General features: G+C 41.5%; 3 protein-coding genes across 3 annotated transcripts in view; 1 reads left to right on the top strand and 2 right to left on the bottom strand.

Annotated features, from left to right (window-relative positions):
- iars1 (isoleucyl-tRNA synthetase 1) overlaps positions 1-13990 on the bottom strand; it is a 71718-nt gene extending 57728 nt beyond the window's left edge. The window contains exons 1-8 of the mRNA XM_063216070.1: positions 13888-13990; positions 13227-13350; positions 12110-12266; positions 11531-11650; positions 10799-10881; positions 6573-6690; positions 5077-5224; positions 108-195 (exon numbers count right to left, since the gene is read on the bottom strand). Coding sequence (XP_063072140.1) covers positions 108-195; positions 5077-5224; positions 6573-6690; positions 10799-10881; positions 11531-11650; positions 12110-12266; positions 13227-13345 — 833 coding nt within the window. The 5' untranslated portion in view covers positions 13346-13350; positions 13888-13990. The remainder of the gene's footprint in view (positions 1-107; positions 196-5076; positions 5225-6572; positions 6691-10798; positions 10882-11530; positions 11651-12109; positions 12267-13226; positions 13351-13887) is intronic.
- Positions 13991-14598: 608 nt separating this feature from the next.
- On the top strand, positions 14599-19577 carry LOC134463403 (troponin C, slow skeletal and cardiac muscles-like). The gene is made up of 6 exons (XM_063216605.1): positions 14599-14967; positions 15689-15719; positions 16633-16779; positions 18637-18751; positions 19064-19200; positions 19388-19577. Exons 1-6 carry the CDS (start codon positions 14944-14946, stop codon positions 19417-19419), a joined length of 486 nt encoding a protein of 161 aa, XP_063072675.1. The 5' UTR covers positions 14599-14943; the 3' UTR covers positions 19420-19577.
- A 5717-nt stretch (positions 19578-25294) lies between these two features.
- rpl29 (ribosomal protein L29) lies at positions 25295-27201 on the bottom strand. The gene is made up of 4 exons (XM_063216604.1): positions 27044-27201; positions 26595-26645; positions 26341-26405; positions 25295-25592 (listed from the first exon to the last, which is right to left on the bottom strand). The coding sequence occupies exons 2-4, from the start codon at positions 26629-26631 to the stop codon at positions 25509-25511; spliced, it is 186 nt and encodes a 61-aa protein (XP_063072674.1). The 5' UTR covers positions 26632-26645; positions 27044-27201; the 3' UTR covers positions 25295-25508.
- Between the last annotated feature and the right edge of the window lie 474 nt (positions 27202-27675).

Here is a 27675-nt window from a genome sequence, read left to right as displayed (position 1 = left end):
TCCTTTCATGATCTTCACTGTCCTAATCACAATAAAAGGGAAAGAAGCTAATAACAGTATTTTGAAAAAACTGTCCAGGCCAGGCCATGCCCAGACCAAGCACTTACTTGTCCAGCAGGGTGTACTCGGCCTCAGTCTTGAAGAGGGCCACGAGGCGAGCCTCCATCATGATGTAGATCTTCCCAGTGGCGTTATCTGAGGATCAGATAACGCAGGAGTGAAGAGCACAGTGAATTGAGCTGCTTGCTCGCTACAACCACCCAGACATGTTCTTTGCAATCATTCATGACAACAAGCATTAGTTATCTCCATTTACTCATCACAATTTTTGCCTTGAATCCATACTCCTTTCACCCTTGTGAGAGCCTTAAACATACTATAAAGTAGCTCCAGAGCACATCTGTTCCATCACGGCAGACAACTGGAGGACAGAGGGAAGCATTTTTATGATTTGCCGAGGGTGTGAACAAAGATATTTTGGTAAAGGTAGGAAAGAAAAAGCAAAATGCCTGGCTATATATAAACAGTGCCCTCCATAATTATTGGCACCCCTGGTTGAGATGTGTTAAAAGCCTTAAAATAAATTCAGTGTTTATTGCAGAAGAATACTGTCACATTGAAAATTGTAGGAAAATGTAGCCTTCAACTCAAATGAATTGTAGGAAAATAAAAAAAATCCCTGACTAAAAAATAATTATTTTTCATTAAATCACCTGTTCCACAATTATTGGCACCCTTAACAATTCCCAGGAAATAAATATAATTGAAGCATTTCTGTCATTTCTACAGTAGTTTACAAAGTTTACCAGAGTATGTAGGAACATTTACTTAGTAATTCATCACTTCCTGTTTCCCTGGGGTATAACTATGACGTGACACCGAGGCCATTTCTCTTATCCACTCTTAAACATGGGAAAGACAAAGGAACACAGCATACAAGTGAGGCAGATGTGCGTCGACCTTCACAGGTCAGGCAGAGGCTACAAGAAGATTGCCACTCAACTGCAGCTGCCCATATCTACTGTGAGAGGAATAATTAAGAAGTTCAAAACAACTGGAACAGTGGTAAACAAGCCTGGACGAGGACCCAAGTTTATTTTGCCACCACGAACAGTGAGGAGGATGGTAAGAGAAATCAAAATATCTCCAAAGCTCACTGTTACAGAATTACAACAAATGGTAGCATCCTGGGGTCACAAAGTCTCCAAATCAACCATCAGGCACTGTCTACACGCCAACAAGCTGTTTGGGAGGCATGCACGGAGAAAACCTTTCCTCACCCACAATCATAAACGCAAACGTCTGGAGTTCGCCCAGCGGTATTGGGGCTTCAACTGGGACCGTGTGCTTTGGTCAGATGAGACCAAGATTGAGCTTTTTGGCAACAAACACTCTAAGTGGGTCTGGCGTGCCACGAAAGATGCGCATGCTGAAAAGCACCTCATACCCACTGTGAAGTATGGGGGTGGGTCAGTGATGCTGTGGGGCTGTTTCGCTTCCAAAGGCCCTGGGAAGCTTGTTAGGGTGCATGGCATCATGAATGCTTTGNAAACACAGGACATTTTAAATCAAAATCTGTTGCCCTCTGCCAAAAAGCTGAAGATGGGTCGTCACTGGGTCTTTCAGCAAGACAATGACCCTAAACATATGGCCAAATCTACACAGAGATGGTTAACCAGACACAAAATCAAGCTCCTCCCATGGCCATCTCAGTCCCCAGACCTCAACCCCATTGAGAACCTGTGGGGTGAGCTGAAGAGGAGAGTACAGAGGAGAGGACCCAGGTCTCTGGATGATTTAGAGAGATTCTGCAAATAGGAATGGCTGAAGATCCCTCTTTCTGTCTTTTCCCATCTTGTGAAACATTATAGGAGAAGATTAGGTGCTGTTTTGTTGGCAAAAGGGGGTTGTACAAAATATTAACAACAGGGGTGCTAATAATTGTGACACACATTATTTGATGTCAAATAATTATTTCTTTATGTGGGATTTTTTCCCCACTGAATAAATGCACTTGTATTGAAGGTTGGATTTTTCTCTTTTTTTCCATTAAGGTCCCATATTATTTAGAGAAAAATAATAATAATTGGAAGCTAAAAAACACATCTCAACCAGGGGTGCCAATAATAATGGAGGGCACTGTAAACAGTGCCCGAGTATGGGGAGTCACTGCACTGTACAGCTTTCGCTCAGGTGGGTCTAAAACCTGCTCTTTTCACTTCAGTAAAAAAAAAACCTCAGTTAAATGAGAAAGTTAATATTGCATACTCGCTTTTAAGGCTCCACCAAACCAAGAAGGCTGGCTTATGCAAATTCTCTACCGAATGAAATATTTAGGAGGGAATGTCTCGATGCGGTCTACATGGCATTAATAACCAACAGAGACGATCTGATGAGTCATTCAGCAGTGATATCCCCAAGATCCAGCAGAGCAATTTAACAGCCATCTAAAATACAAACTCAATGTACCGTGCCCAACTTTTATCTTCTCTTTAAGGATGGTGTACGAGAGGGAGACCTAGCAAGAGTTAGGGAAAGGGGGGTCCTGAAGAGAGAGAGAGAGAGAAAGAGAGAGGAACTAATCAGAGTGAGAGAGAGAGAGAAAGATAGAGAGAAGAGAAAGAGAGAGTGAGGGAGAGGGCAGCGATAAAGAGTGGGAAAGGGGGAAGCACATCAATAAAAGATGGTACGTCGTCCCCCCAGATAGGGCCAATAAATGATTGCATGGGCCACGCCGGGGGCTGCGACTGCGACTGACTGCTGCAGATGGAGAGGGGCCTAGGACATCAGCACAGCGCACCACACCACAGCGCACCACACCACAGCGTATTGGTATTCTGTACAGCTCTCCCATGCAGCAAGCCGGGTACCAGGAAGCGGCACTCTGCAGCCGCAACACCACAGTGCCCCCTGCTGGAATTTGCTAGTCACTGCTTTTTAGTCCAAAATGAAAAAGTAGGTCAACCATTTACCAAACCCCACTACAGTACCTCCTCCATCACTCTCTGAAAGAGAAGCAAAAGCAACGCACACTCACGCCCCCCTGCAGAAACACGCGCACACACACATATAACAAGTGCACGAACGCACACACTCACCCACGCGCACGAGCGCACACACACACACACACGCACGCACACACACACACAAGACCGCACACACACACACGCGCACGCACACACACACAATGAGCGCGCGCACGCACGCACACGCACGCACATACACAGTGCACACGTCACACGCACGCACGCACGCACACTCACCCACAAAGAGCGAGTCTAGGACTATTTTTGTAGATCAAGAAATACTCTGCTCTTCTGAGTGACCTGATTTAGAGACTTGGAGATCTTTAACTTCAAAGCAATCCAGTTCTCACAGGCTAGGAAGAGGAGGAGCGGGGTGTTCATCACAAATATACAGAGACTGCATGTTTTTATGCCTCTTTTTGTATAAAAGAAAAGTGAAAATTGAAACCAGGAAGTCAAAGAAGTGAATCTGCTGAATACAGCAGACTTTTTGTATATTACAAATGAAAGAAGGACGAAGACCTGACGTTAACCCGTTAAAACACAGCGTTATAAATATGTTGTTACCAGAATGGCAATGACCAAGATGTAGTGCATTACCAAAGGCCCTGTGTTATATCATAGTAGAGTAGTACTACGGTAATTAACCCGTCAATGACTATTACAGCGTGCCTCAGATGGTATGGCGTGCATTATGGGGCTACAAAACAAGAAAATATACAGAGCACATTGAGTGGGTTTGTCTACAATGAAAATGGTTTTATACATGCACTCTCAGGTTGGAAAGTTAGGAATTCCATGAATCAGGAAAAACTGCATGTGCTATATGAGACAATAAAGCCGGACACAAAGTGCATGTCATTTCCTCAATGTCAACTGTGTGCCACTGGTTTGCCAGTGACATGGTGCAAATAAACGAACGCATAATGTCAGACAGATCTCAATTCAGCGTTAAAATGTTTAAGTATCAGGAGATATTGTGAGCTAATCGATCAAAATGTATTATAATCTGAAAATACATAATAGCCCAGTTTATACTGCGGGTCATTGGCCCAGGAACTTAAGCCCAGGAACTTAAGCCCAGCCCCTGTACCAGTTTATACCGCCTGAGCTAGGCCAGAACTGGGCCAGGCCAGAACTGGGCCAAACCAAAAACTGTTGTCCAGGTAACAGGTCCTCCTCAACTGCCAGGGCCACTAGTTTATCTCTAGTGCTTACAGGTCATTTTTGAATGGGTTACCACAGCTACCATTCCATTTGGAGATGGAACACCCTCCCCATCGAGATCCGATCAGCCACCTCCGTCGACTCCTTTAAGAAGCAGCTGAAGACCCACCTCTTCATCCTTGCCAACTCCTAGCTGCCAAGACGTCATAGTGTCCCAGCCGCCGCAGCGCCCTTACTACTCGCAATCCAGCCCTGGCAGGGGGCTCCCCTAGGTGGCCGCTGGTCTCTGCCTGAGGTTTCTTCCTGACTACAGGGGGTCTTTTTTTTCTCAGACCTCACTGAGCTTTTTTTTCCCCCTCACAAACTATGAATCAAGCGAAAGGGAGTTTTTCCTCACCCCTGATGCCACCAGGGACCGCACCTGAGCGCCCAATCTCTGTGTGACTATCTATGACTTATGATAGGCCCAGCCACTATGGACCTTACACATCTAAGAATCCTGGTCCTAACCTACGTTGACCTTATGACTCTACATTCTCTGTCTATCTCTTCTTCCTCTGCCTTCCTGCTTTTTCTGCCTCTCCTCTATACCTCTCCATTTAAATCTATCTCTCCTCTCCTTTTAAATCTATCTCTAACAATGTTTTTTTCCCATTTGTTAAGCACTTTGAGTTACATGCCTTGTATGACACAGTGCTATACAAATACAATTATTATTATTTAGAATTTTCAGTTGGCCTGCAGTATAAACGCACCAGGAACAGTTCCCGGGCTTCAGTTCCTTGGCCTAAGTTCCTGGGCCAATGGCCCGCAGTATAAACTGGGCTATTGTAATCATCTCCCAAAAGCATAATGTCAAAGAGTGACAGACAGGCCGACTGACCTTTGACCTTGACATAGATGAACTCAGGGTTGACGCAGAGGGCCAGGTTGCTAGGCAGGGTCCAGGGGGTGGTCGTCCAGGCGATGAGGCTGACCGCATCCTCCTCCACCAATGGGAAGTTGACGATGACAGATGGGTCCTGGACATCCTGTGGAGGACCAAGACAAGCAATGGCCAGCACTGGTCAGCTCAGTGCAAGGAGAACAAGAGAAGCCAACACTGGGCAGTACAGTTCAGTTCAGTTCAGTTCAAGACACACGGCCCACACGCTTCAGTTCAGTTCAACAAACAGGGCACCTATTGGACACCCTGCAGTGACCAGTCAGGTGAACACTGGTCATATCAGCAAGAAGAACAAAGAAAGCACGCACATATTTTTACAGGTAGACATATTTTGTTGTACAGTGTGCCATTACAGTACATTTACAACCAATGTTCCCTCACATGTTTTATGTGCTTGAGCAAATGCGCTATATCAAGATTCAAGATTATTTTTATTTCTCCTGAGCAGGGCCCATGAGCCCAGTGAGCCAATGAAGTAGGCCTATATAGCTGTCCCTATTGTATACTGTACTGAAACTGTGAAATAAGGATCAATGCCAACATGCTCTCTGTTGCACCTCCTTTTCTTTTTTCTCAATGAGCACAATGGCTTGTTCTACCTTTCAAATATTCACTGGATCACAACTTATCCATGTTTACCGACGTTAATTTGGAGCATGGTATCAAAAGACGTGCGTGCCCTAATAGAAGAATCACAAGGTAAACTAAACTACACCGCACTGTCCAGATTTGCGCAGGGAAAAATAGTATTTGAGTGACAGTTTTCTCACAATATTATAAATGATATCAGTTTTGTTCCCAAAGGAACTGCTAGCATGACTTGCCGATTTACTCAGCTATCTTGTGGCAAACTTGGATCTTACTTGCAGAGAATCCCAAATTTGCCTCCAGCCCCTACCCTCCCCGTGTGTGACAGGCAGAGCTGTCAAGCTAAGAGGGAGAAGAAACACTCAAACTTCGAAGGCAACTCCTTTCATCCAAAATTGCTAAAGTATGGATATTTCGGCAAATGAAGATGTTTTATTTTGCCTAAATGTTCTAATGCTATAATGAGTGGAAATTTCAGCTGACATTCAATTGTCTCGGTTTCCAGCACAAATTTGCCGCCGTCTCTGCAGCACTCCATGGATTTGGTGTGCACTGAGAACGTGGGATTAGTGTGCGATTGTGCATGCGTGCAAATTAGAGGGGACATTGTTTACAACAAATGTGCCCTATGGGAAAGAGGATTTTAGACCAGGCAAGCTTCTTAAATGAGTATTATATTAACATATTGCTCATGTAGGTAGACAGGCAAGACATTTTAAAGTTATTCAGCACATGTACAACCAAAGTGGCACACAAAAATGATCCTCTTGGAAGATGCTGACTCGATTATTTATAATCTCGTGTGTGTGGGTGGTGAGCTGCGGGTCCCTGACGGCCGACGGTACCTTGTAGTTCTGGTGGGACTCGAAGTTGGACAGTGGAGTGTTGCAGGCGGTGGAGAACGGCATGACCTTCACTCCTCTGTAGACCATGCCTTTGTCATAGAGCTGCTTAAACACCCACCTGAAGCACACAGACACAGACAGAGGAGAGAGAGAGAGAGAGAGAGAGAGAGAGAGAGAGAGAGAGACAGAGAGAGAGAGAGAGAGAGAGAGAGAGAGAGAGAGAGAGAGAGAGAGAGAGAGAGAGAGAGAGAGAGAGAGAGAGAGAGAGAGAGAGATATGCATATCAACACATGCTTTTGCACGAACTTGATTATTCTATATACTGTATACTGAACAAATGATCAGGGATATCCAGTCAAGCTTTAGAGAGCTACTGAACAAACTTAAGATAAGGGCACAGCGAGAAAATGGGGAGGACACATGAATATGACACACAGAAGAGGTCAAGATAAGATAATGCAACGGCAACTTTAAAGCTCATTTATGCAGAAATAGTAGTAGTGTTTTCATTATCCCCCATGGGGGAAATTTCTTCTAGTAGGTGGCATTTGACTTGAAGACAGTCAATATATACAACAGATCCCTCCCCAACCCACCCCCCCCTTTCAACAAGACACACGTTGTACCAAAAACATGACAAGATGACATGGACATGGACATTGGACATAGACAGGTGTTAACCATCATCAACCATCAGCAGTCCCAGTCTATCCCATAGCATTCCTATAGCGTAAGTGCAAAATCAGCAATTAAAATCAATAAATACATGGCAGCTAAAAACTACACAAGCGCAATCCCTGCTCAGGCCTGCTGAACAGGGTGCAAGATCAAGATGTAATTTTTTGTTAAAAAGGCCAATAACCTGTGGAATAAAAGAGTTCTTCGTCCTGTTTTTTCATAATAGCAGGGTATCTGAATATGTTGCCTGATGGCAGCAACTCAAAAGAATAAAAGAAAGGGTGATTTCGATCCATTAAAATGTCATAAAGAAATGTGCCTTTATTAAGGCAAAGTGTCAGGGATAAGACCATACAGCTATGACAAGTAAGGCCAGAATACGCAACAATTTGACTGCCTGGTGCGGTCCCAATAATCACACTAGTAACACAAAAGTAAACTAGATTGCATTCTCACAGAAAATGCTGGAAGCGGGCTTGCCGAGCAGTTTTATTTTTGATATCTCTATCCCTTAATTAAAAAATCCATCCACCCTGTCAGAAGTTATGGGCCAAACAATTCACCCATCTTGGATTCAGCCATATTGAAAGTGCTGTAGCTCTGCGTTTTGGGGATTTACTAAATGACATACATGGTATTTTAAGTTGGCTAAGGAACACTGCATATGATATAATTTTGAAAATCAACATGGCTTCGAGCGGGATTCGAACTCACAACCTCCATATCTGTAATCCAGCCCCTTTGCCATTGATACTAAATTACATACTATATACTTAAAGAATCTCTGCCATTACCATTGGGCCAAGCAGCTGCCTGTCAAACGCACTCCAGCAAGACAATATTACATTGCATTATTATATGGTTGTGACGTCATCTGTCGAATGCTCCATTCATTTCAACGGGGCTCCCCAACGTTCGGACGTCTGTTATTTTTCGATAACGGACGGGTTGGTCTATAACAGACCGCTGTCAATGGCAACAAGACTTTTCACTGCTAAAGCGACTTTTCAACAAGACTCTAATCAGCTGCTGTGATAGACAGCACCCGTTGTCCTGCATGGCTACCGCTGTCAATGGCAACAAGACGTTCACTGCTAAAGCCACTGGCTTGTATACAAGTCAGTGGCTAAAGCGAATGTTTCATATCACTCTGCAGGGGGTCCGGTCTTTTGTCACTCTAATCAGCTGCTGTGATAGACAACACCTGTTGTCCTGGCTACCTAGCTGTTGCCTAGCGGTGTTCCACAACGGCACTGTTTTGTTTTGCGCAGCAACAATCTTAACATTAAATAGGTCTAAAGAAATGTCCCCGCCATGTGTGAATCATTTAAGTATATCCATATAATAAGCGGGTTAACTTTCGGCGAGTCGGTCGCTTTGTGGAATAGCAGCACTTCAGAGAGAACAAGACCCCTCCGCTCCGCGTCGGGGTCTAAAGATTCTCTCTGTCGTGCTGCTATTCCACGGTAGCGACCTTCTCGCCGAACGTTAACCCTTACTTGAAGAGCTGAACAATAGACTTCTAAAACTGTAGTGCAGCTGCTCGTTAAGAATAGAATGTTGAGAGAAAGTGACAGTTGAGATGGAACCCTGTATCAGAGAGAATAGAGAGAAAGAATCTCTGCCTATATTGGCTGCACCTGTTCTGATTGACTGTATGGCAGTTAGTATGGTGCTCCAAGGCAGACTGCAGAATCAATAACAGTTTCTAGGTCTGACTAGAATCGTGCCTTGCTCTGCAAGCCCGCTTAACAAGTAGTAGTGGAATATAGATACTGAAGGTAATAGAAGTTCCGTACAGGACAAGCCTGAAGGCAAGAGCTGGTGCTCTAAACAGGACATTAAAGAGGGGCAATGCTAGCCAGGCTATCACAAAAGAATAATGTTGAAATATCCCAATAATGTAGATATCAGAAATGCATAGAGCAATTTGTAGAGTGTGCATAATACAACTTGTATTCACAAGTTATTGAACATGCAAGGAATCAAGTCAAAGCCTAGGTCAGGATTTTAAAACCTGCACCCACTTGACCAGTCTGAATATCTGTCTCAGATGACAAGGGTCAAAGCGATCCAAAAATGGTCAAAAATAAATTTGTATTATATTCATGAAAATAACAGTCATGATTGTTTTAATCCATATTCATAACCATGACTGTTTCCAGACAAGAACATTGCTCCATATGACTCATCATAATTTAAACTCCAAAATAAGTAACCCATCTCTCTCCCTGTCTCTTACAAACAGCTGTTCCCAGAGGAATGGCACAAGTCCTTCATACCCCTCACATCACCTTCAGAAAACATTAACATTACTTGCTGTAGTTGGCAACAGGTTTGCTTATGGATAACAATGAGGATATGTGACCGTTTCTGTGTATTGTTTGACTAAGTGTCTGAGACCATTGTGCCAAGGAGGATGAAATATTTCATCAGAGATATATTCCAGGTACAGAGAGTTCCAGTAAGTGGCATTTGTTCAAGGCAATGCACTGGTCTACAAACAGTGGAAAAGTAAAGAAAGCCAATATAGAGATGCCTTTCAGCCTGCTACAAGTTGATGAAACACCAATTTTGGAAGCATTATTTTTAGGTTGGAATAAGAACTGCGGGCAGGCAGGTGACATATTTGGCAGGGCTTTACAAGCCGGTTTCGCCGTCTCTGTTTCAATGTGCTCTGTATTAACGTGACACAAAGACTAGGGATGCACCGATACCACTTTTTTGAAAACTGATATAAGTACGAGTACATTAATGTGTGTTCTTGCCGATACTGAGTACCGATACGGATAACCACCAAAATACACAGAAAATAAATGCATGGGCTTGTTTTTTTCCACCCGTGATATTTTTATTGTCCATTTCCATGTAGATTTAAATGCTAGTAAATGTATGAGGTGGCACTTTTTTCCATGCTGCTTTCAAGTCCACAGAACGTGACAAGATTTTGCATTGTTTTGTGTAATAGCAGTATCGTTCCTGGTATCAGCAAGTGCTTGACGAGTACGAGCACGAGTATAATGAGCATACCAGTATCGGTATCGGTGCATCCATCTGTCGCTGTGGGCCACCTCCATGAACAACAAAACAGGTAGGACTGGACATTTTGGAGTAAGAAGTCTGTACACTTAAAATCCTTTTTCCTTTTTTTAATTCCGTGGCAGGATTACGTTTCGAACATTGTCTTCATTAGGTTCTCTCTGGACTGGACTGGACATTTTCCCACAATGACAAATTAAGTCTGCAGCCAGGTGCCCAAATATGGTCCCAGGTGCCCAGTATGTGCTTGCTTATTAGGGAGACATCACCCCAACCATTTTAAGGCCCAGATGGCTGGGATACCAAACATTGTGACCATGACACCACTCCCATTAGCCTGGCAGTCAGAACACACCCTTGGTCTTAATGATGAGTGTCACTCCATCACACCTCTGTAATTAAAATGTACTGCAATTTATCTAAAATACTAACATTGACAAAAATGGTCCTTTGGTCCTCTGTTGTAACAATGCTCTCTTTCATGAAAAACAAAAAACAAATTCACTTACCAGACTGTCTCCATAAACCATGGATAGAGGGTCTTGTAGTCATTCTTGAAGTCAATCCATCGGCCCATTCGTGTTACAGATATCTGGCAAAAAATGAATGGTTTGTTGAAAAACATCCATTTTAATATCTTCTTCTGGACAAACTCTCACCCTTGAATGTGTTTACAATTTGCACAAGTGAGTCACTTAAAGTGACCAACACGGACAGAGTAAGAACAATTTAATATTACTGTTTAAGTCCCACACTAATTAAAAAGGATGAAAAGGTTCAGACTAAACAAACTACTTAACCCATTGATGCCTGATGTTGCGTTGCGCAACATTGGCCCTGGCGCCTGGAGCTGCATTACGCAGCATTCAGGCTCATGAGATTTGAGACAGCTTTGTTAAATATCTCTGATTGTTTGGGATGAATACACACATTCTAATGAAAGATGAGGGTCTTAGCTATTAAATGCAACTAAGTGCATATTTTTATGTGCTTCAGAAGCTAAGATATTTAGGTTTTTACAGGCTGAGGGCAGCTTTTCTTAAAATGGGCTCAGGCATTCAGCATCCTTTTTTGCAGGTGCTTTAGGCGTCAATGGGTTAACAGAATCTCTCAGCGCAACAAGTTGGAACAAATGTGTTTTCAAGTCACAAGTCATTTCTAACATTTCTAAGTCTCAAGTCAAGTCATTTGTGACTCAAGTCCAAGTCACAAGCCACAAGTCCACATCTCTGCAAACTCACCTCCCATTCGTTGGAGTATCTCATGACGATGTTCCTGCACTGCTTGTTGTATTCGGCGATGCCCATCTTGGCCACGTCCTCAGGCCCCTTGATGCCCAAGGTCTTATCAATCTCATATTCCTGACAAGAGGCAAGAAGAGGGAAACACGATTACTGCTAGATAAAATTATTGAATAAAATACAGTGCCGGTGCAACATTTCTTTACTTTCTGAAGGCAGAAGAGAATAAGTAAGTGCAACCACAAATAGTCACTGTAACCATGACTTGAGTCTTGAGACATGTGGTACAATGTAGCAGCGTTGTTATTGAAAACCTAATTGAGGATTGTCCCAGTGTGACCAGATTGCAAGCAAACATCCTTTCGTATTAAACAATCTCTTATTAAAAAAATGAATTCAAATGCATGTGTGCTGCTGACGACCAAACAAGTTAAACCAACCGACTGAACCAAGTCAAATTAAATTCCGCCATTAAGCATTCCTTTGAGGCTCCTCAGCCAGGGTCCCATGTTGCACGCCTACATAATATTGTATATGGCCATGTAATGCAACATCTATTAACAATGATAAAATCCATACCACAGGCAGTCCGTGGCAATCCCAGCCGAATCTGCGGTCTACATGGAAGCCGCTCTGATGTGCGAACCTGGTGACAATGTCCTTAATGGTGCCGGCCAGGATGTGGCCATAGTGGGGGAGACCAGTGGCAAATGGAGGCCCATCATAGAAGGTGTATCTAGGACACAATAGATCAGAATAGAATAGAATAGAATAGAATAGAATAGAATAGAAAAGAATAGAATAGAATAGAATAGAATGACAAGAAATAAGAGCAGAGTAATTTTACTTAAGCGTAGATCTCTTCACACATGGTAAAGCTCCAATCATGTTATCTAAAAGAAGTATTATCAAATAAGTAAAAACAGTAATCAAGTGTTCTTAACAACGTCTTTGTCATTCAGTGTTACGGACACCTTACGCGACTGTAACTGCAAAAAAACATGATTTCTAAATTGTTTCAAGTGAATGGATAACAGCCGAGGCTTTCATGAATTCCCTGTAACAATAAATAAATAAAAAGAGTCATGTTTTTTACAGCTACGGTCAGCAGAAGGCATCCGTTACACTGAATGACAATGCCATTTTGCACGTCTTTGACCCATGTGCTATTGTCATCATATTAACTGGCAAACTGAAATGCAATGACTGAAAGAGAAGGCACTTCTAACTTCAAAACGATTCACAGCACACAAAAAATGCCATGTTTCAGAACAACTTATTGTTTATGTATACCCAAGGAATTGAAGCCACCCCAAATAAAAGTGGCAAGCAGATACTCACATTTCAAATGAATGAGCTTAGCCTTCAGAATTTAATATTCATCTTAAATGGTAGTCATAAGATGTCAAATGTCAATGCATTTTTTATCCTGCATGTGAACGAGATGGCATCAGAGGTAAAGCCGGTGATGCAACATTCCAGTTGCTTGCGCTCTCTTGGTCAAAGACCAAAACAAATCCAAAGTTGGCAATGGTACTGAAGATCATGTAGCAGACAAACAATGAACAATAGCTAGATGCTGTGGTCAATATCATCCAGACACATGCAGTATAGCAAACATTTTACGGACTTGTGATGCATCTATAAGTTATACAAAGATGATTAACAGTGATGTGTCAGTCAGCAATAGACATACTTGGGTCGGTTCTTGGATTGCTTCAGACACTCCTGAAAGCAGTCCTTCTCCTTCCAGAACTTGAGGACCTTGTCTTCCTCCAAGGGGAAGTTGATGGATTCAGGCACTGGTTCCACCATGGCATCTACCAAACAAGCAATTATAAACTGTTAAAATAGTTAAGTGTCAGTATAGCAATTTCATGTGTGTAGGCCTATCATGTTGTCTTCCCAACTAGCTCAACATTAGTTGACATAGTTTCTCAGCATTTGCATCAGATACATTTAAATGCCCCCAACTAGTTTTCAAATGAGTGTTTCTTTTCTATTGATACACGTCTCCAGTCCAGACAGATGATGAGCAGCCACGTTAAGACATACTCCTGTGTAATGAAGGCGGTGGTTTAGATTTCCAACGCAAGGTCTGCAAAACAACAAAGCTGAACCACAACAACTGCTACCTGTCAAAGACATGACGTAGCCTTTCAATACCATTAGCCTGCATGCTTTCACGAAGAAGTTCAGCTAACATCAACTCATTATCTAGGCACCAAAAGCGAGTCGAATTCAACAGCTATCTTGAGTAGCTTCAATCAAACGTGTGAACTGTGTGGCTTATAACAAGAAACGCAATGTCGTTTGTAAACGTGTTTTGTCGTTTAGCATTACTGCCATTTACTCACATGCTGGTGTCGCCGGCAAGTCGAAAAGGAGTAGCGGTGTTGGGGGAAATGATGCAACTGATGGGAAAGTGTAGGCGGAACCGGAAATGCCCTGCTTCTTTGATTTATTTGGTTAAAAGTTAATTCACGGCTATTCATGCGTGTAACACTGTTGTTTCGTATACAATTTTTCAAACTTCAGCGGCTGTTGGTGCATATTGACTCAGAGTGGCACAATTCAAAACGGGTTGAGCTAACGTGATACCACAGCCAACCCTAGCAGTTGTCCTCGTGGCCAGCAGAGGTCCCTATTTCACAGCGCTGAGCAGAATATCTGGTGCTGAGCAGTCACCTGGTGCTGGTTCTACTCTGGCAGTGTGTGTGTGTGTGTGTGTGTGTGTGTGTGTGTGTGTGTGTGTGTGTGTGTGTGTGTGTGTGTGTGTGTGTGTGTGTGTGTGTGTGTGTGTGTGTGTGTGTGTGTGTGTGTGTGTGTGTGTGTGTGTGTGTGTGTGTGTGAATGATGTGGGTGGGTGTGTAGGCCTAAATTACTTTGGTGAACACACTATTACTCGTTCTTCTAAACTGTGTAAAAGCACATTTTTGTAACAGTATAGTCACTACATGGCAGTTTACAATGAAAAAATGTGAGATTTTTTTATTCTATAATAGTATAAAAGTCTTGTCTTGTAGGCCTGGTAGTACAGTTGTATTTCAGTCTCTCCATTGGGCCACATGAAGTCACAGAATCGGACAGAGTTGTGTTCTACTCCATGGAACTCAGCAATAGATTTTAAACAAGAGTTAGGCCACGCTCACGCGCATGACTATGAATCTATCACTACTTTTCATGTCTCACCTAGAAGATGTTGGCAACTAGTGAACAAGTTAAAAGGAATGACAAGAATCCCACACAATTCACATGGGACAAATAAAGTGATCATAGTCCCAGCCTGAGAGGGCCCTTCCCTAAGTGGTGCTGAATAAAACCCACAGTTGTTGGTCTGAGAGAGATAGGCTACAGAGAGATAGGCTACAGAGAGAGAGAGAGAGGCTACACACACCCATCCAGGCACCAGCATGGATGACATCTACAAGGCAGCGGTATGTTTTCATCATTTTATTTCAGGGTCTAATTCTCTCGTTGTTCCTAATATTCTAATGCTCTCTAAATGTAATAAGGGGCCTAGTTATACATGATGAGGAATATGCAATACAGTACAAATAACAAAATACAGCTGACAAAAATATGAGTATGAACATAGACTCATAGAAACAATTAGAACAAGTGTGGCATGCTACTAGTATAAAAGGAGGTATATAAAGTTAACTTAATATTGCAATGTGGTGTAAAAAATGCATTGTCGTTATAAGGGCGGTGTATGTAAACAAAGATTATGCCTGTTGTACCAGTCAGCAAGAATTAATAGACATAGTAGGAATGGATGTCGCCTCATTCATCATACATTCAGCAAATAAAAAAGATATTTCGATTTTTTGCAGATACAGTACCTGACTGTTATTAAAGGCCTGAATTAATCGGCCATAATTAAAATCTGAGATTAAGTTGCAGGCCAAATTCAATACTATTCATTTCACTAAAATCATAGTCAATCATAGTTCTTGTGATGCATAAAACTTTGCCTTCAATGCATGTTTTCTATGTATTGATGGTGTATGTCAGTCAACAGTAATGCACATTTGAAATTGTATCTCTGTTATCACTGTAACACTGTAATATCAGTCAATAACTTGCAATAGCAAATTCATCACCATTTGAAATACAGAAATGCTTCAATCATCTCCTTAATCATCTCTCCTATAGGTGGAACAACTCACAGAGGAACAAAAAAGTGGTAGGCCTACAAAGTGTTTATTTCATGTTGTCGTCCTCTCATATCTGTAAGTTTCCTCTTAAGCTTGAGTGTGAATGGAGATACAACAATTAAGGACAAAGACAAAAACATTGTCTTTCTGCGTAGGGATCACTCATTTATTTTACCTATTTTTATTTTTATTTATATCTTTACATCTATCTACTTCACTTGGGTGCTATGGTCCTGACGGAGTATACGCCCCCACCAATGATGCTCTTCCAGTGCACTCGTCTCTGGGCCTCAATCCAATATCCAATTATATTTAAAAGCAGAAAATGATCTCCTTACTCCTCCTGGGACAAAAGGGCAAATATCCAAATTCTTGGTCTTATAGACCGTAAATCAATCATGGAAATGAGAACCCAGAGACTGACAGACAGTGCCGCTTCAAAGCGTGCTGTCTGCAGAGTTATTTCTGTAAAATAAACAAGAGGTCCACATGAGAAGAGGTCCGCAGTGTCCCAATCAGCTTACAACTGATTTCAGCAGTGTTGGTTGCTGTTGAAATGTTGCTATTTTTTTTAAATATTAATTTAAGTCACTTTTATAGGTGTGTACAGTACAGTAGGCCTACGCAGTCAAAGGCCATGGGAAACTGAACATGTGGAATTTCAAGTGGAATTTTGTTATTTATTACATAATCAATTTATCATTACTCACTACTTGTACATACAGTATACTATTACTGGTCCTGTCTTGCACTCTAATGTCTGTCTTTTAATGTCAGTCCTGTGTAGTAGTATGTCTATGCCCTGGCATGATATAGAGAGAAACGCAATTTTAATTTCCTTGCATGACCTGTGCATACTGTATGAAGAAACTGACAATAAAGCTGACTTGACTTAACTTGAAACCTTCTTCTTCTGACGGCAATCTCTCAATGCTGTTCCAGAGTTCAAAGCAGCCTTTGACATCTTCGTGCAAGATGCGGAGGACGGCTGCATCAGCACCAAGGAGCTGGGGAAGGTGATGAGGATGCTGGGTCAGAACCCCACCCCAGAGGAGCTGCAGGAGATCATCGATGAGGTGGACGAAGATGGTAATGTTCACCACCATGCTTTATCAGCATTTATTGTGGGCTGTCGTGGTGTGATGGTTAGGGTGTTGGGACTGTAGATCACAGTGTTGCAGGTTCAATCCCCACCCTTACCAATCCCTTCCTCTAGGGCTGTAACGATACACTCAACTCACGATTCGGTTCGTATCACGATTTTTGACCCACGGTTCGATACACCCCACGATTTCTGAAATGTATCTCCACTGAAGTTTGGAAACACTATCACATCAAATCATAAGGTTGTTTTCTTGAGTAATGGGTAATAAAACTATGAAAGGGTGTATCACGATACTGCCTTCCTGTATCGCGATACAGTATCGTGGCTCTGTGTATCACGATCTCTCGGGTCGATATAATATCGCTACAACCCTACCTTCCTCCCTCCATGGCTGAAGTGCCCTTGAGCAAAGTACCTATCCCAACACTGCTCACGGGACTGCACTCAATACCCTAATAAATAACTGTATGTCGCTTTGGATGAAAGAATCAGCTAAGTGTGTAATGTAATGTACTCTTTCTAGGCATGTCAAAAACCAGACTACCATGCTTCATCAGTCTCACGACTCATTTCAAAGACAGACCACTATTTACAATACAAAACTATTACTAGGCATACCAAAAGAACAGGCTACTGTGGTTTATAGAAGAAAACATGACTAGGCATGTAAAATACAGTCCACCATGGTTTATCATTTCATACAAACAGGTAATCACGGAGCTGCATTCTTGCTATTACAGTATTATTACAGTATTATTACATTACACTTAGCTGACATTTTTATCCAAATCGACTTACTGTTATTTTAACTACAGGGTATTGGTGACAGTCCTTGGAGCAGTGTAGGGTTAGGTGTCTTGCACAAGGGCACTTCAGCCATGGAGTGAGGTAGAGTGTGGGGATTCAAACTTTCAACCGAACTCTGTGATCTAAAGCCCTTCTCCTTAATCCTTAGGCCACGGCTGCCCTCACTCATCTGAACAGCATGTTTGTAAATGTTGTCCAATTTACAGTGAAGACAACAGGGTAGGTGTGTAGTAAAAGCAGGTGGCAAATGGAAGACAGCCTCCAAACTGGGTGGATTTGGACCTTTGGGATATTTGTTGTAAACTGCTTTGGATACTCTGCCGTGTATGAATGGGTTATATAACTGCATATTATATTTGCAAGTTATTTAGATAGCATGGGTGTTAACTTACACTTGATTGGTATGCGTGGCCAAATAGAATATATTTCAAATAATATTACAATATACAAAATATAAGATTTTAGGCAATTATTTATCATTATTGTATTTATTGTATCTCCACAACTGGGAGAAGCTGGTTCAGGAGTAACCAGGTTAAGTATGAGGACTCCATGCTCCTATTATATTAGGGTTTCCCAAACTGGGGTGCGTGCACCCCTGGGGGTGCGCGGCCTGGCATAAGGGGGTGCGTGAGCTGAATAGAGCAATGGTGGATATGTGAGTTTTTATCCAGCATTGATGAACATTAAGTCATTTTTAATTGTATTTTAGACTTGTATGCTGGAAGTGTCCATCTGAAGTGTAGTTTAACTCCTAGACTATTGGAAAAGAGGATCCCCCAAAATGAATATAGGCCTACATAATGTGCAGTGAATGCGCAGTGAATTCATGCTTGCGTGGCCATCAGCACACCAAAATATTCTCTCAGGGGGTGCACAAACCACATTGAAATGTACAAGGGGGTGCGCAGGGAAAAAAGTTTGGGAACCGCTGTTAGATGATTCACATCCTAACTTCACCTGGTTTACACCTGAACCAGCTTCTAAGTATAGGCCCCAGTTCATGCTGATGTGTTTTATTTGGTCCCCTTCAGGTAGTGGCACTGTGGACTTTGACGAGTTCCTAGTGATGATGGTGAGGTGTATGAAGGACGACAGCAAGAACAAATCAGAGGAGGAGCTGGCAGAGATCTTCAGGATGTTTGACAAGTGTGTATGTGTGTGTGTGTGTGACGTGTACATTACACTGACTTGAGTCCATTTGATTTCTTCTATCCAGCGCAAGTTTGAGATGAGCACTAACAAAAAGTGAATATCCTGAAGCAGTCCGATTTCCAGTTTTTCTAATGTTGTGGTGTAAAAGAAGTGTCTGCACACTGAAATGCTTTTTCCCCTTTAATTGGCCATTAAAAGGGAAAATGGATTAATTAGGTGTGGAGATATTTTTCTTTTAGTTTTTATTTTGCACCTTTTTATCGCGGGTGTGGTGTAATTCGTTTTAATATTAATGTTGTGGTGTAGAAATGGGGACGGCTACATTGACCTGGAGGAGCTGAGGGCTATGATGGAGTCCACAGGGGAGGCCATCACTGAGGAGGACGTGGAGGAACTCATGAAGGATGGAGACAGGAACAGTGACGGCAAGATCGACTATGATGGTGAGACTGGACATTGATTTGTCTGTTCTCTCCATCCCATTGAAGTAGCTTTGAGATATTTTTATATATTACAGTTTAAAATATTGAAGCATGCCATTTTGTTGTCTATGGTCATGTGTTATGTGTTTTAAGGGGTGTATTTGGGCACTAGCTTCCATTAACCTGTTCTTATTTCTTTCCCCCTCAGAATTTATGGAGTTCATGAAAGGAGTGGAGTAGATGGAGAGTCATCACAACATTCAATTGGTTTACATTTTACTTATCAGTTTTTAACTGGCAGTTTTGTAGCATGGCTTATTTTCCCGAAAGGGTGGTCATCTTCAGGCTTGGACCCCTGAATGCAGCTACAAACCCCAACTCCGGTGAAGTTGGGACGTTTGGTAAACAGTGAATACAATCAAAATGCTATCATTTTCAAAACATTTAATCTATTCATTAGATGGGGAATAGTGAAAAGACAACATATTAAGTGTTAAAAGCGAGAAAAAATATTGTTTTGGGGGACATGTACTCATTTCTAATTTGATAAATGCAAAACGTCTCAAATAAGTTGGGACGGGGACAATGAAAGGCAGCAAATGTCGAGGAAGACTAAAAACAAAACAAAAGACAACACTTAACAGTTAAATACATTAACCGATGAGATGATTTTATATAAAAACAGTGTTAATTCCTATCTTGGACATGATTTCACCAGCTTAAATGGTGGGTGTATTCCTTGTCATGTTTTGCAATGTTTTCCTTTCTGTAGTGCTTACAGTGTGACAGGTCTTGGCCAAAAGCCCACCATTTTATCACCTGCTGGTCCTTATGATGGAGCCAAACTGTTAAAACATAGTAGAGAATGCAATTTGACCTTACTATATGGCAGTAATCGAAGATCTCCCTTTAAAATATAATGCATGAGTGGCGTTTCATGCTGTTTAAAACCCATTTATACCATTCAGCACTGTATTTAACTGTACAGATGAGTGAGAACATCTTTACCAATGCACTATTGCACCCTCATGCCATCATGGAGGCTGACTTTTGAAGTTAGCACTAACACAAGTTGGATGGTCCCTTTTCACTGTAGCACAGGATGTGCAGTGCTCTATTATCGTCAAAAAGAACAGACTTCTACAACTTCTGTAAGCAAAGGACAGTTTCCCATGTCTTCTGGGTCTATTTCAAGTGAGCTCAGGTGCTTAGGAGAATGTTACACCCCTGTATCATTTGCACACATTAAGCATTCTTAATATGGTCAATTTTCAATAGCTCTAATTCCTGGAGTGCTAGAGTGAGACTACAGCCAATATATATTTCATGATGTCATGAACCTATACAATGATTTTAATAGCAAAAATATGTCTTATATACTCTCAATCGTGGTAAATCAAAGGGAATTCAAAAATGTATGTAATAACTATGGTAATTATTCCCTTTGCATCTTTAATTCTGAGTGACTCAGCCTCTCTGTGATGATCTTATACCTGGACACCTATATTGTCCGTCAGTACAATTCATTTTGAAATGTTCTTCTTTGTTGCTTTGTTGTTTGGATGTTTAAATTTCACTGATCCCCGTCCCAACTTATTTGAGACGTGTTGGATTTATCAAATTAGAAATGAGTACATATGTCCCCCATAACAATATTTTCTCTCGGTTTTAACACTTAATATGCTGTCTTTGCACGATTCTCCATCTAGATTGAATGTTTTGAAAATGATAGCATTTTGATTTTATTCACTGTTTACCAAACGTCCCAACTTCACCAGGGTTTGTATGTAACGTATGTTTTGTAAGGCAAGTAAAAAAATATCTCAACACAAATTGTCAGCAATGTCCTTTGTAGGCTACATAACATGGATTTTGATACCACAACAACTCATTGGCCAGGTATTGGGTTGGCAATGGCATATAAGACCTTATTAGTTTGTCGATTATTGCATGGTGCTGCAAGCTTCTCCTTGCAGTGGTCCGTTCAAATAATTTAACTGAAACCTTCCACAAAGCCATGGGCCCAAAATGCAGGCAGTGAGCCATTTAAAATGATGAACATTTGAAATGAGCATACTGAAATAAATTGACCCACGTGTGCTTGCCTACACCATACCTGACCTACATCAGGCAGTCGGGCACTCACTACCTAAAATGACATTTCTGAAAGGCCTAAGTTGTAGTGCCCTGTGCGTTTTGGAATGTTTACCTACTGATATTTTGCGCACACATACTCCACGTCATCTCACTGTACAAGTCTCCCAGCACGACAACTGTTATGTGATGCAAGCCTAATAGGCCTGACCTCTCTGTGCTCCCCAGCAGGGCAGTGGCCTCATCCATCCATCGACTCCTCATCTCAGTTTAACAGTCAACAGTTTAACTAACAGCCGGTCATCTGATGTTCCTTAGTGCAGAGCCTTTGTTAGAACCGTGTAACATTTTAACGTCCAAGCCTTACATGGTTACTTAAGACACAGCATTGTCATAGGACAGTTATGTAGAGTATTTTCAGCAAGGAGTGAATAGGCCCACCAACAGATACAAATCAAATGCCCATGAACCTCTGGTTATCTTGGTTTCGAAAGTGAGCCACATGTGAGACTGGCTTTGAGTGGTTTGTTTAAAATATTTCACCTCCTTTACCAACTTGCAATCTTGTGACATTTACCCCAAAATCCAGTTACAAGAAGTTACATGCAGACAACTCATTACGACCCATAACCAAAAAAGCGGCTTAAAGGTTACACAAGTAACAAGAAATTCCCAAGTTAAATTAGAAGTATTTTTATCCACCTTCTTGCTACTTGAACAGGTGCACATTGATGGCAGTCAAATGTGGTTATATAAACAGGACATGCATTAAACAGCATGGCATTTTGTCCCTCAACAATTAAATGTTTATCTAAACATAGCTACAACTCATCTCAGTAGAGTAGGCCTTAGAGGAGGCATCAGTCAACTAAGAGCAGAAACGGTCCAGACCAGCAGTGTCCTAATTGGCTGGGCAAGACTGCATCACTGGCGACCCGGGTTCGCTTTTGGCCCCAGGTCATTTGCCAAACCTTCCCCATCTCGCTCTCCCAACTCATTCCCCGTCATAACTGTCCTGTCACAATAAAGCCATAAAATATATACGGTATATAAAAAGATATGTTAGAGTACACCTGACCTATGACAAGGCTGTTGATGCTCAGCATCAGTTCTAGTGATGTGGAGGGAAAACACCAAAGTGAAGCCAGACTAGGGGAAGAGAGATAAGGGTCTGTGCCATAAGCCTGGACAAAATAGTCAAGTCAAAAACTTGAATCCTGAGTCATGTCCTACGTTTAACTAGTACTTTGATGTCAGCACATCCAAAAAATGTCTGACCTGGGAACAGGACAGATAAAATAAAAGTGAATGTCTGCTTTAATAAGGATTTTTCTTGTTTTTCATGCAACTTTTTGGATGAACACCGTTCTAAAAAGGAGGGTGTTGACCTGAAACGTTACATTTAAAAAATAAAAAATAAAGAAAACAAATTCAACCAACATCATCATATCTGAAGTTTAGCATCTGTTCAGATCATGGTACTAAGCAATGTTTACGCATACGTTTTTTTCCTTTTCTTTCTTTTTAAGTCAGCCAGAACTGCTTGCATTGTAACAAGTGCAGAGTAATAATTTTGTATAAACGTACATTATAGCTATAGTAGCTTAACCCTCTGAGGTCTAAGGCCTTTCAGAGGCTTTTAGGCTGCTTGCACCACCCTGACATTTTCAAGTATTTTCATTTCATATACAGTCCCAGGAAAAAGTTTGTGCACCCTTTGAAATTTCTTACCTTTCTGTCAAAATAGGTCATAAAACATGGTCTGATCTTCCCGGAAATCACAAGAAGGAACAACCAGAGTCTGCTTTAACTAATTCAACCCAAACATTTACAAGTTTTCATATTTTCATTGGCCATAAGATGTAAACATTCACAGGACAGGAAGGCATAAGTAAGTACACCCTTGCATTCAATAGGTTTTAACCCTAAATTAGTCGCAATAACCTCAACCAGATGTTTCCTGTAGTTGCAGATCAGATTAACAAAACAATCTGGATGTATCTGGTCTCCCTCTTCTTTAGAAAACCTCCTCTTGTCAGCAAGGTTTGTGGGATGTCTGGAGTGCATAGCATTCTTGACTTCATGCCATATAATCTCAATTGTTTTTTGTCAGGGCTTTCACTGGGCTATTCCAGAATGTGTATTTCATTATTATGAAGCCATTCTAAAGTCGATTTGCTTCTAAAGTATGGGTTGCTGTCACATTTCAGCACCCATCCTCGTGTGCTTCAACTGTGTGACAGACTACCTCACTTTTGTCTGTAAATTCTCGTTCATTGTTCCACTGATAATAGCAAACTGAAAAGGGCCTGAGGCAGCAAGGTAGCCGCATATGATGATGCTCCCTCCACCATACTCAAAGGTGGAGATGATGTTTTGGTGAAGGTGTGGTTCTCCAGTTTTTCTCCAAACATGACATTGTGTGTTCCCCTGAACAATTCAACTTTGGTTTCAACGTTGGTCTACAGAATATTTTGCAGTAATTCTATGAAGCATATAAATGCTTTTTCGCAAACCTCAAAGGTGCAGCAATATTTTTTTTGGACAGAAACCCCATTGATTTTAGATTGGCAGAATGAATCCCATTTTAGCTATTCTTGGTTACATCTCCTCTTCTGAATGTGGTGGCAGGAGCATCATTATATTTGGCTACCTTGCTGCCTCAGGCCCTTGACAGTTTGCTATTATCAGTGGAACAATGAACTCAAGTTTATTGTGATACTTTACAGAAAAAACGTGAGGAAGTCTGTCACACAGTTGAAGCACACTGCTGAAATGTGACAACAACCCATACTTTAGAAGCAAATCGACTTTAGAATGGCTTCATAATAATGAAATACACATTCTGGAATAGCCCAGTCAAAGCCCTGACAAAAAAACAATTGAGATTATATGGCATGAAGTCAAGAAAGCTATGCAATCCAGACATCCCACAAACCTTGCTGACGAGAGGCAGTTCTCTAAAGAGGGAGACAAGATACAAACAGATTGTTTTGTTAATCTGATCTGCAACTACAGGACAAGTCTGGTTGATGATATTGCAACTAACTGAGGGTTAAAACCTACTTAATGCAAGGGTGTACTTACTTATGCCCTGCTCTCCTGTGAATATTATGGCCTTATGACCAATACAAATATGATAACATGTAAATGTTTGGGTGGAATTAAAGGGGTATGCCACTATTTTGGGGCTTAATACAGTTAAAATCGTTGGCTGGAGTTTATAAAGGTGGTAAAGTGTCTTATTTTTCATGTAAGCCGTTGTCTTGCTTTAAGACAAGTGAAAAGAGGGAGCATGTCGCTAAGCTAGTGAAAGTCAATGCATCCATGTAGCATGCTACAATGCTACACGGATACATTGACTTTCACTAGCTTAGCGACATATTCCCTCTTTTAACTTATCTTAAAGCAAGACAACGCTTAACATGAAAAATAAGACACTTTACCACCTTTATAAACACCAGCCAACGATTTTAACTGTATTAAGCCCCAAAATAGTGGCATACCCCTTTAATTAAAGCAGACTCTGATTGTTCCTTCTTGAGATTTCCGGGAAGATCAGACCATGTTTTATGATCAATTTTGACAGAAATGTAAGAAATTTCAAAGGGTGTACAAACTGTATCCTGGGACTGTATATATATTTGGGACCTGGAAGGTCTGAGGTCTCTAATGGTGTGACTTATGTTTCAATGACAAAAACTCAGTTACAGATTTGTTTTTGGAGACACATTGCCCTCTGAAGGGCACTCGGACCTCAGAGGGTTAACGGTCAGGCCTTCACATTCTTCAACTGCACAACCCACAAATGCCAAAGAAAAAACAGCTAATCAACAAATACCACCAAATTGCTCAACCATGCCAGCCAATGATGTCTAACATGTAATTACTGATAAAGAAATAAATGTACCCAATTTCCTCATCTCCTGTACTTGAGGACCCATGGTAACGGCACACAAGTGTCTAAAGAACACTTTTTACATTCTACATTTCTTGTCCAAAATCACAGCACTGCCAGAAGTGTGTGGGTATATCCAAAGAAATCTTTAATACAACATGATGTAACGGTGGAAGTGAACACTCTGTACACGAGCAGGAGACATCCCAACATCATCCCATTGAAATAACGAGTGGTGAATGTTGTCCAAAACAAACCATGGCTTTATTGTTGTTGTATAAAGTCCTTTAAGATAGATGGTGCAGGGTGTCTCTGGAGTATTTCTGGAATAGCCATTTTATTCCTTCTTGTTCACAGCCTTCGCCCCCTTCTTGTTGTGCTTCTTGGCAAAGCGCATGTTCTTCAGGAACTTGGGACACACCTGTGGGAACAAACACACACAAGTATTTTGTCAGACACCTGATTAAGACCTTGTAGGTCAAAACATTGTGCATTTTTTCCCACATAAAATCGCGACAAGGGAGCTTTTTGTGGTGTGCGAATAAATCAGAAAAATAGACTGCAGCACATATTCTTTGCAGATTAGACACCGACCAACACAACATCTTCTACAAGAGACTAATCATCTCTACCAGGCCTTCAGGTAGCCTGAATCTACACAACTCAGTGGTCTTTAGTCAGGTTCACAGTCATCTTGTCATGTAGCACACAACTGTGGACAGCAAAGCTGTGAGCAGTGAAACGTAACTAAGTGCACTCGAAATGTTGCTAAACGAGGATTGACATGTTTGGCAACTTCCCCATCATCCTTCTACGGACCATATTTAACACTCAGGATGGTATAATCAGAAAAAAACCATGGTCAGCTTTGTCATGCCAAAATTTAGATAACACAGCATCATTACAGACAAATCCCTCTACATCTGAGAACTACATACCCAAAGAGGAAAAGAAACTAAACAGCTGCACTTTCCATGAGGGCAGCATCCAGATCACAGACAAACTTTTATCTGAATGTCTAAAACAAATGACACTGCTCCAGCACATCAGAAGTTTGCTATGAAGACTAGCAGTAATCTGCAATCACATTTTTTTTCCTAAAAGGGCTGCCAGTAGCTGTAAAGTGAGGCATTTGGAAACTAGTGCAACAGCTGCACCGTTTTACTTACCCCTTTCAGCGACTCATAACGGTTAGACGTGGGCTTCCTGATGCCATTTCTATGATGTTTGCGAGCTGTGGGTTGAGAAACGTTATAATGTTGCGTCTCACACAAGAGGGGGATACACACTGCACACCTACCACTTTGGACCTGGCCGGCGGTCTGGTATGCTAACAAGCCAAGCTAACTTGTTATACAGGTAAGGCTGACGTACATCGGTACAATAACATCACTGCAAATAATTAAAACGGGTAAAAACTTACACTGGTTGTGGGTAGTGTGATTCTTTGACTTTGCCATTTCGGTAGCTGGTTCTGTGGAGAGAAGGAGGAGAATGCGTTTAGCCAGGAGTGCTTAGCAAACCTGGACGTTTGCTACGGGAGTATCATTGGTGTTATCAAAATATTGCAAATAGACGACTTCGTGACAATGTTACATAGTAACAAACCCTACAATCGCGTTAAAATAACGCATTAATTTAACTGTCGGTAGAGGTTTAGCATTCGAGTTGTAAGCCCGCAGCGCCCAGCCGGACATGAGTTTTTGGATTGCTACTAATGTGTCGTACTGCAATAAAACTGTGATATAAACGAATGTATGGTTGGATAAATGGTGCTTATTTGTTAACTTAAAAACAATGTGAGGAAATACCACGGAATAACAGGAGGATTGTTTTGGATTTAGAAAGATAGCAATAAGCAAAAAATAGTACCTGCCACTCGTATGGGTTCAAAACCGGAAGAGAGCGCTCAATGGAATTGTGGGAAATATGAAGACACGAAGAAGCTGTGCTCTCCTCCAATGTGAGTACTGCCACCCTTTGGGAAATAATGGTCATAGCAGGTTGACTTGATAACCTGCACAATTGAGACATTCCATCATTGGCACTGAAAGGGACCATGTAGGCCTATTTATTTAAAAAATGTATTTAGTTCAAATTAATGCAAAACAAATGACAAATTGTAGCCAATTCAATTAACATACTGTAGTGAAGCGTATTGGCTTAAACACATTTCAAGTCAAGTCAGCTTTTATTGTCACTTTCTTCATATGCACAAGTCATACAAGGAACATGAAATTACGTTTTCTCTCTATAGCCTACCATGCCACGACATAGACATACACAAGACTGACATTTTACAGATTGACATAAAGTGCAAGACAGGACAGGTAAGGCCTAGGCGTAAAATGGGAGGCTCTTCAGTTTGCCACTAGGGGAACCTGAAGGTTCTCTCTGGAAACCAAGAAACCCAAGCTTCCTCTATCTTTTTAGAGGTTCCCCCACACTCCAAAACAGCTTCTCGAAGTACCAACTGGGTTCTTGGGTCATTTGAGTGGCCACTT

The sequence above is a fragment of the Engraulis encrasicolus genome, chromosome 14 (genome assembly GCF_034702125.1).
Source record: "Engraulis encrasicolus isolate BLACKSEA-1 chromosome 14, IST_EnEncr_1.0, whole genome shotgun sequence".
In the NCBI taxonomy this organism is placed as follows: domain Eukaryota; kingdom Metazoa; phylum Chordata; class Actinopteri; order Clupeiformes; family Engraulidae; genus Engraulis; species Engraulis encrasicolus.
This window is presented reverse-complemented; position numbering and strand designations above follow the sequence as displayed.

Bases quoted from the DNA above. Each gene is read 5' to 3' on its own strand.
- LOC134463403 (XM_063216605.1), top strand. From the start codon at position 14,944: ATGGATGACATCTACAAGGCAGCG. The intron at 14,968-15,688 runs GTATGTTTTCAT...TCTCTCCTATAG, and splicing joins ATGACATCTACAAGGCAGCG to GTGGAACAACTCACAGAGGA. The intron at 15,720-16,632 runs GTAGGCCTACAA...ATGCTGTTCCAG, and splicing joins CACAGAGGAACAAAAAAGTG to AGTTCAAAGCAGCCTTTGAC.
- rpl29 (XM_063216604.1), bottom strand. From the start codon at position 26,631: ATGGCAAAGTCAAAGAATCACACTACCCACAACCAGT. The intron at 26,406-26,594 runs GTAAGTTTTTAC...CTCAACCCACAG, and splicing joins TCACACTACCCACAACCAGT to CTCGCAAACATCATAGAAAT. The intron at 25,593-26,340 runs GTAAGTAAAACG...TTGTTCCCACAG, and splicing joins GTTATGAGTCGCTGAAAGGG to GTGTGTCCCAAGTTCCTGAA.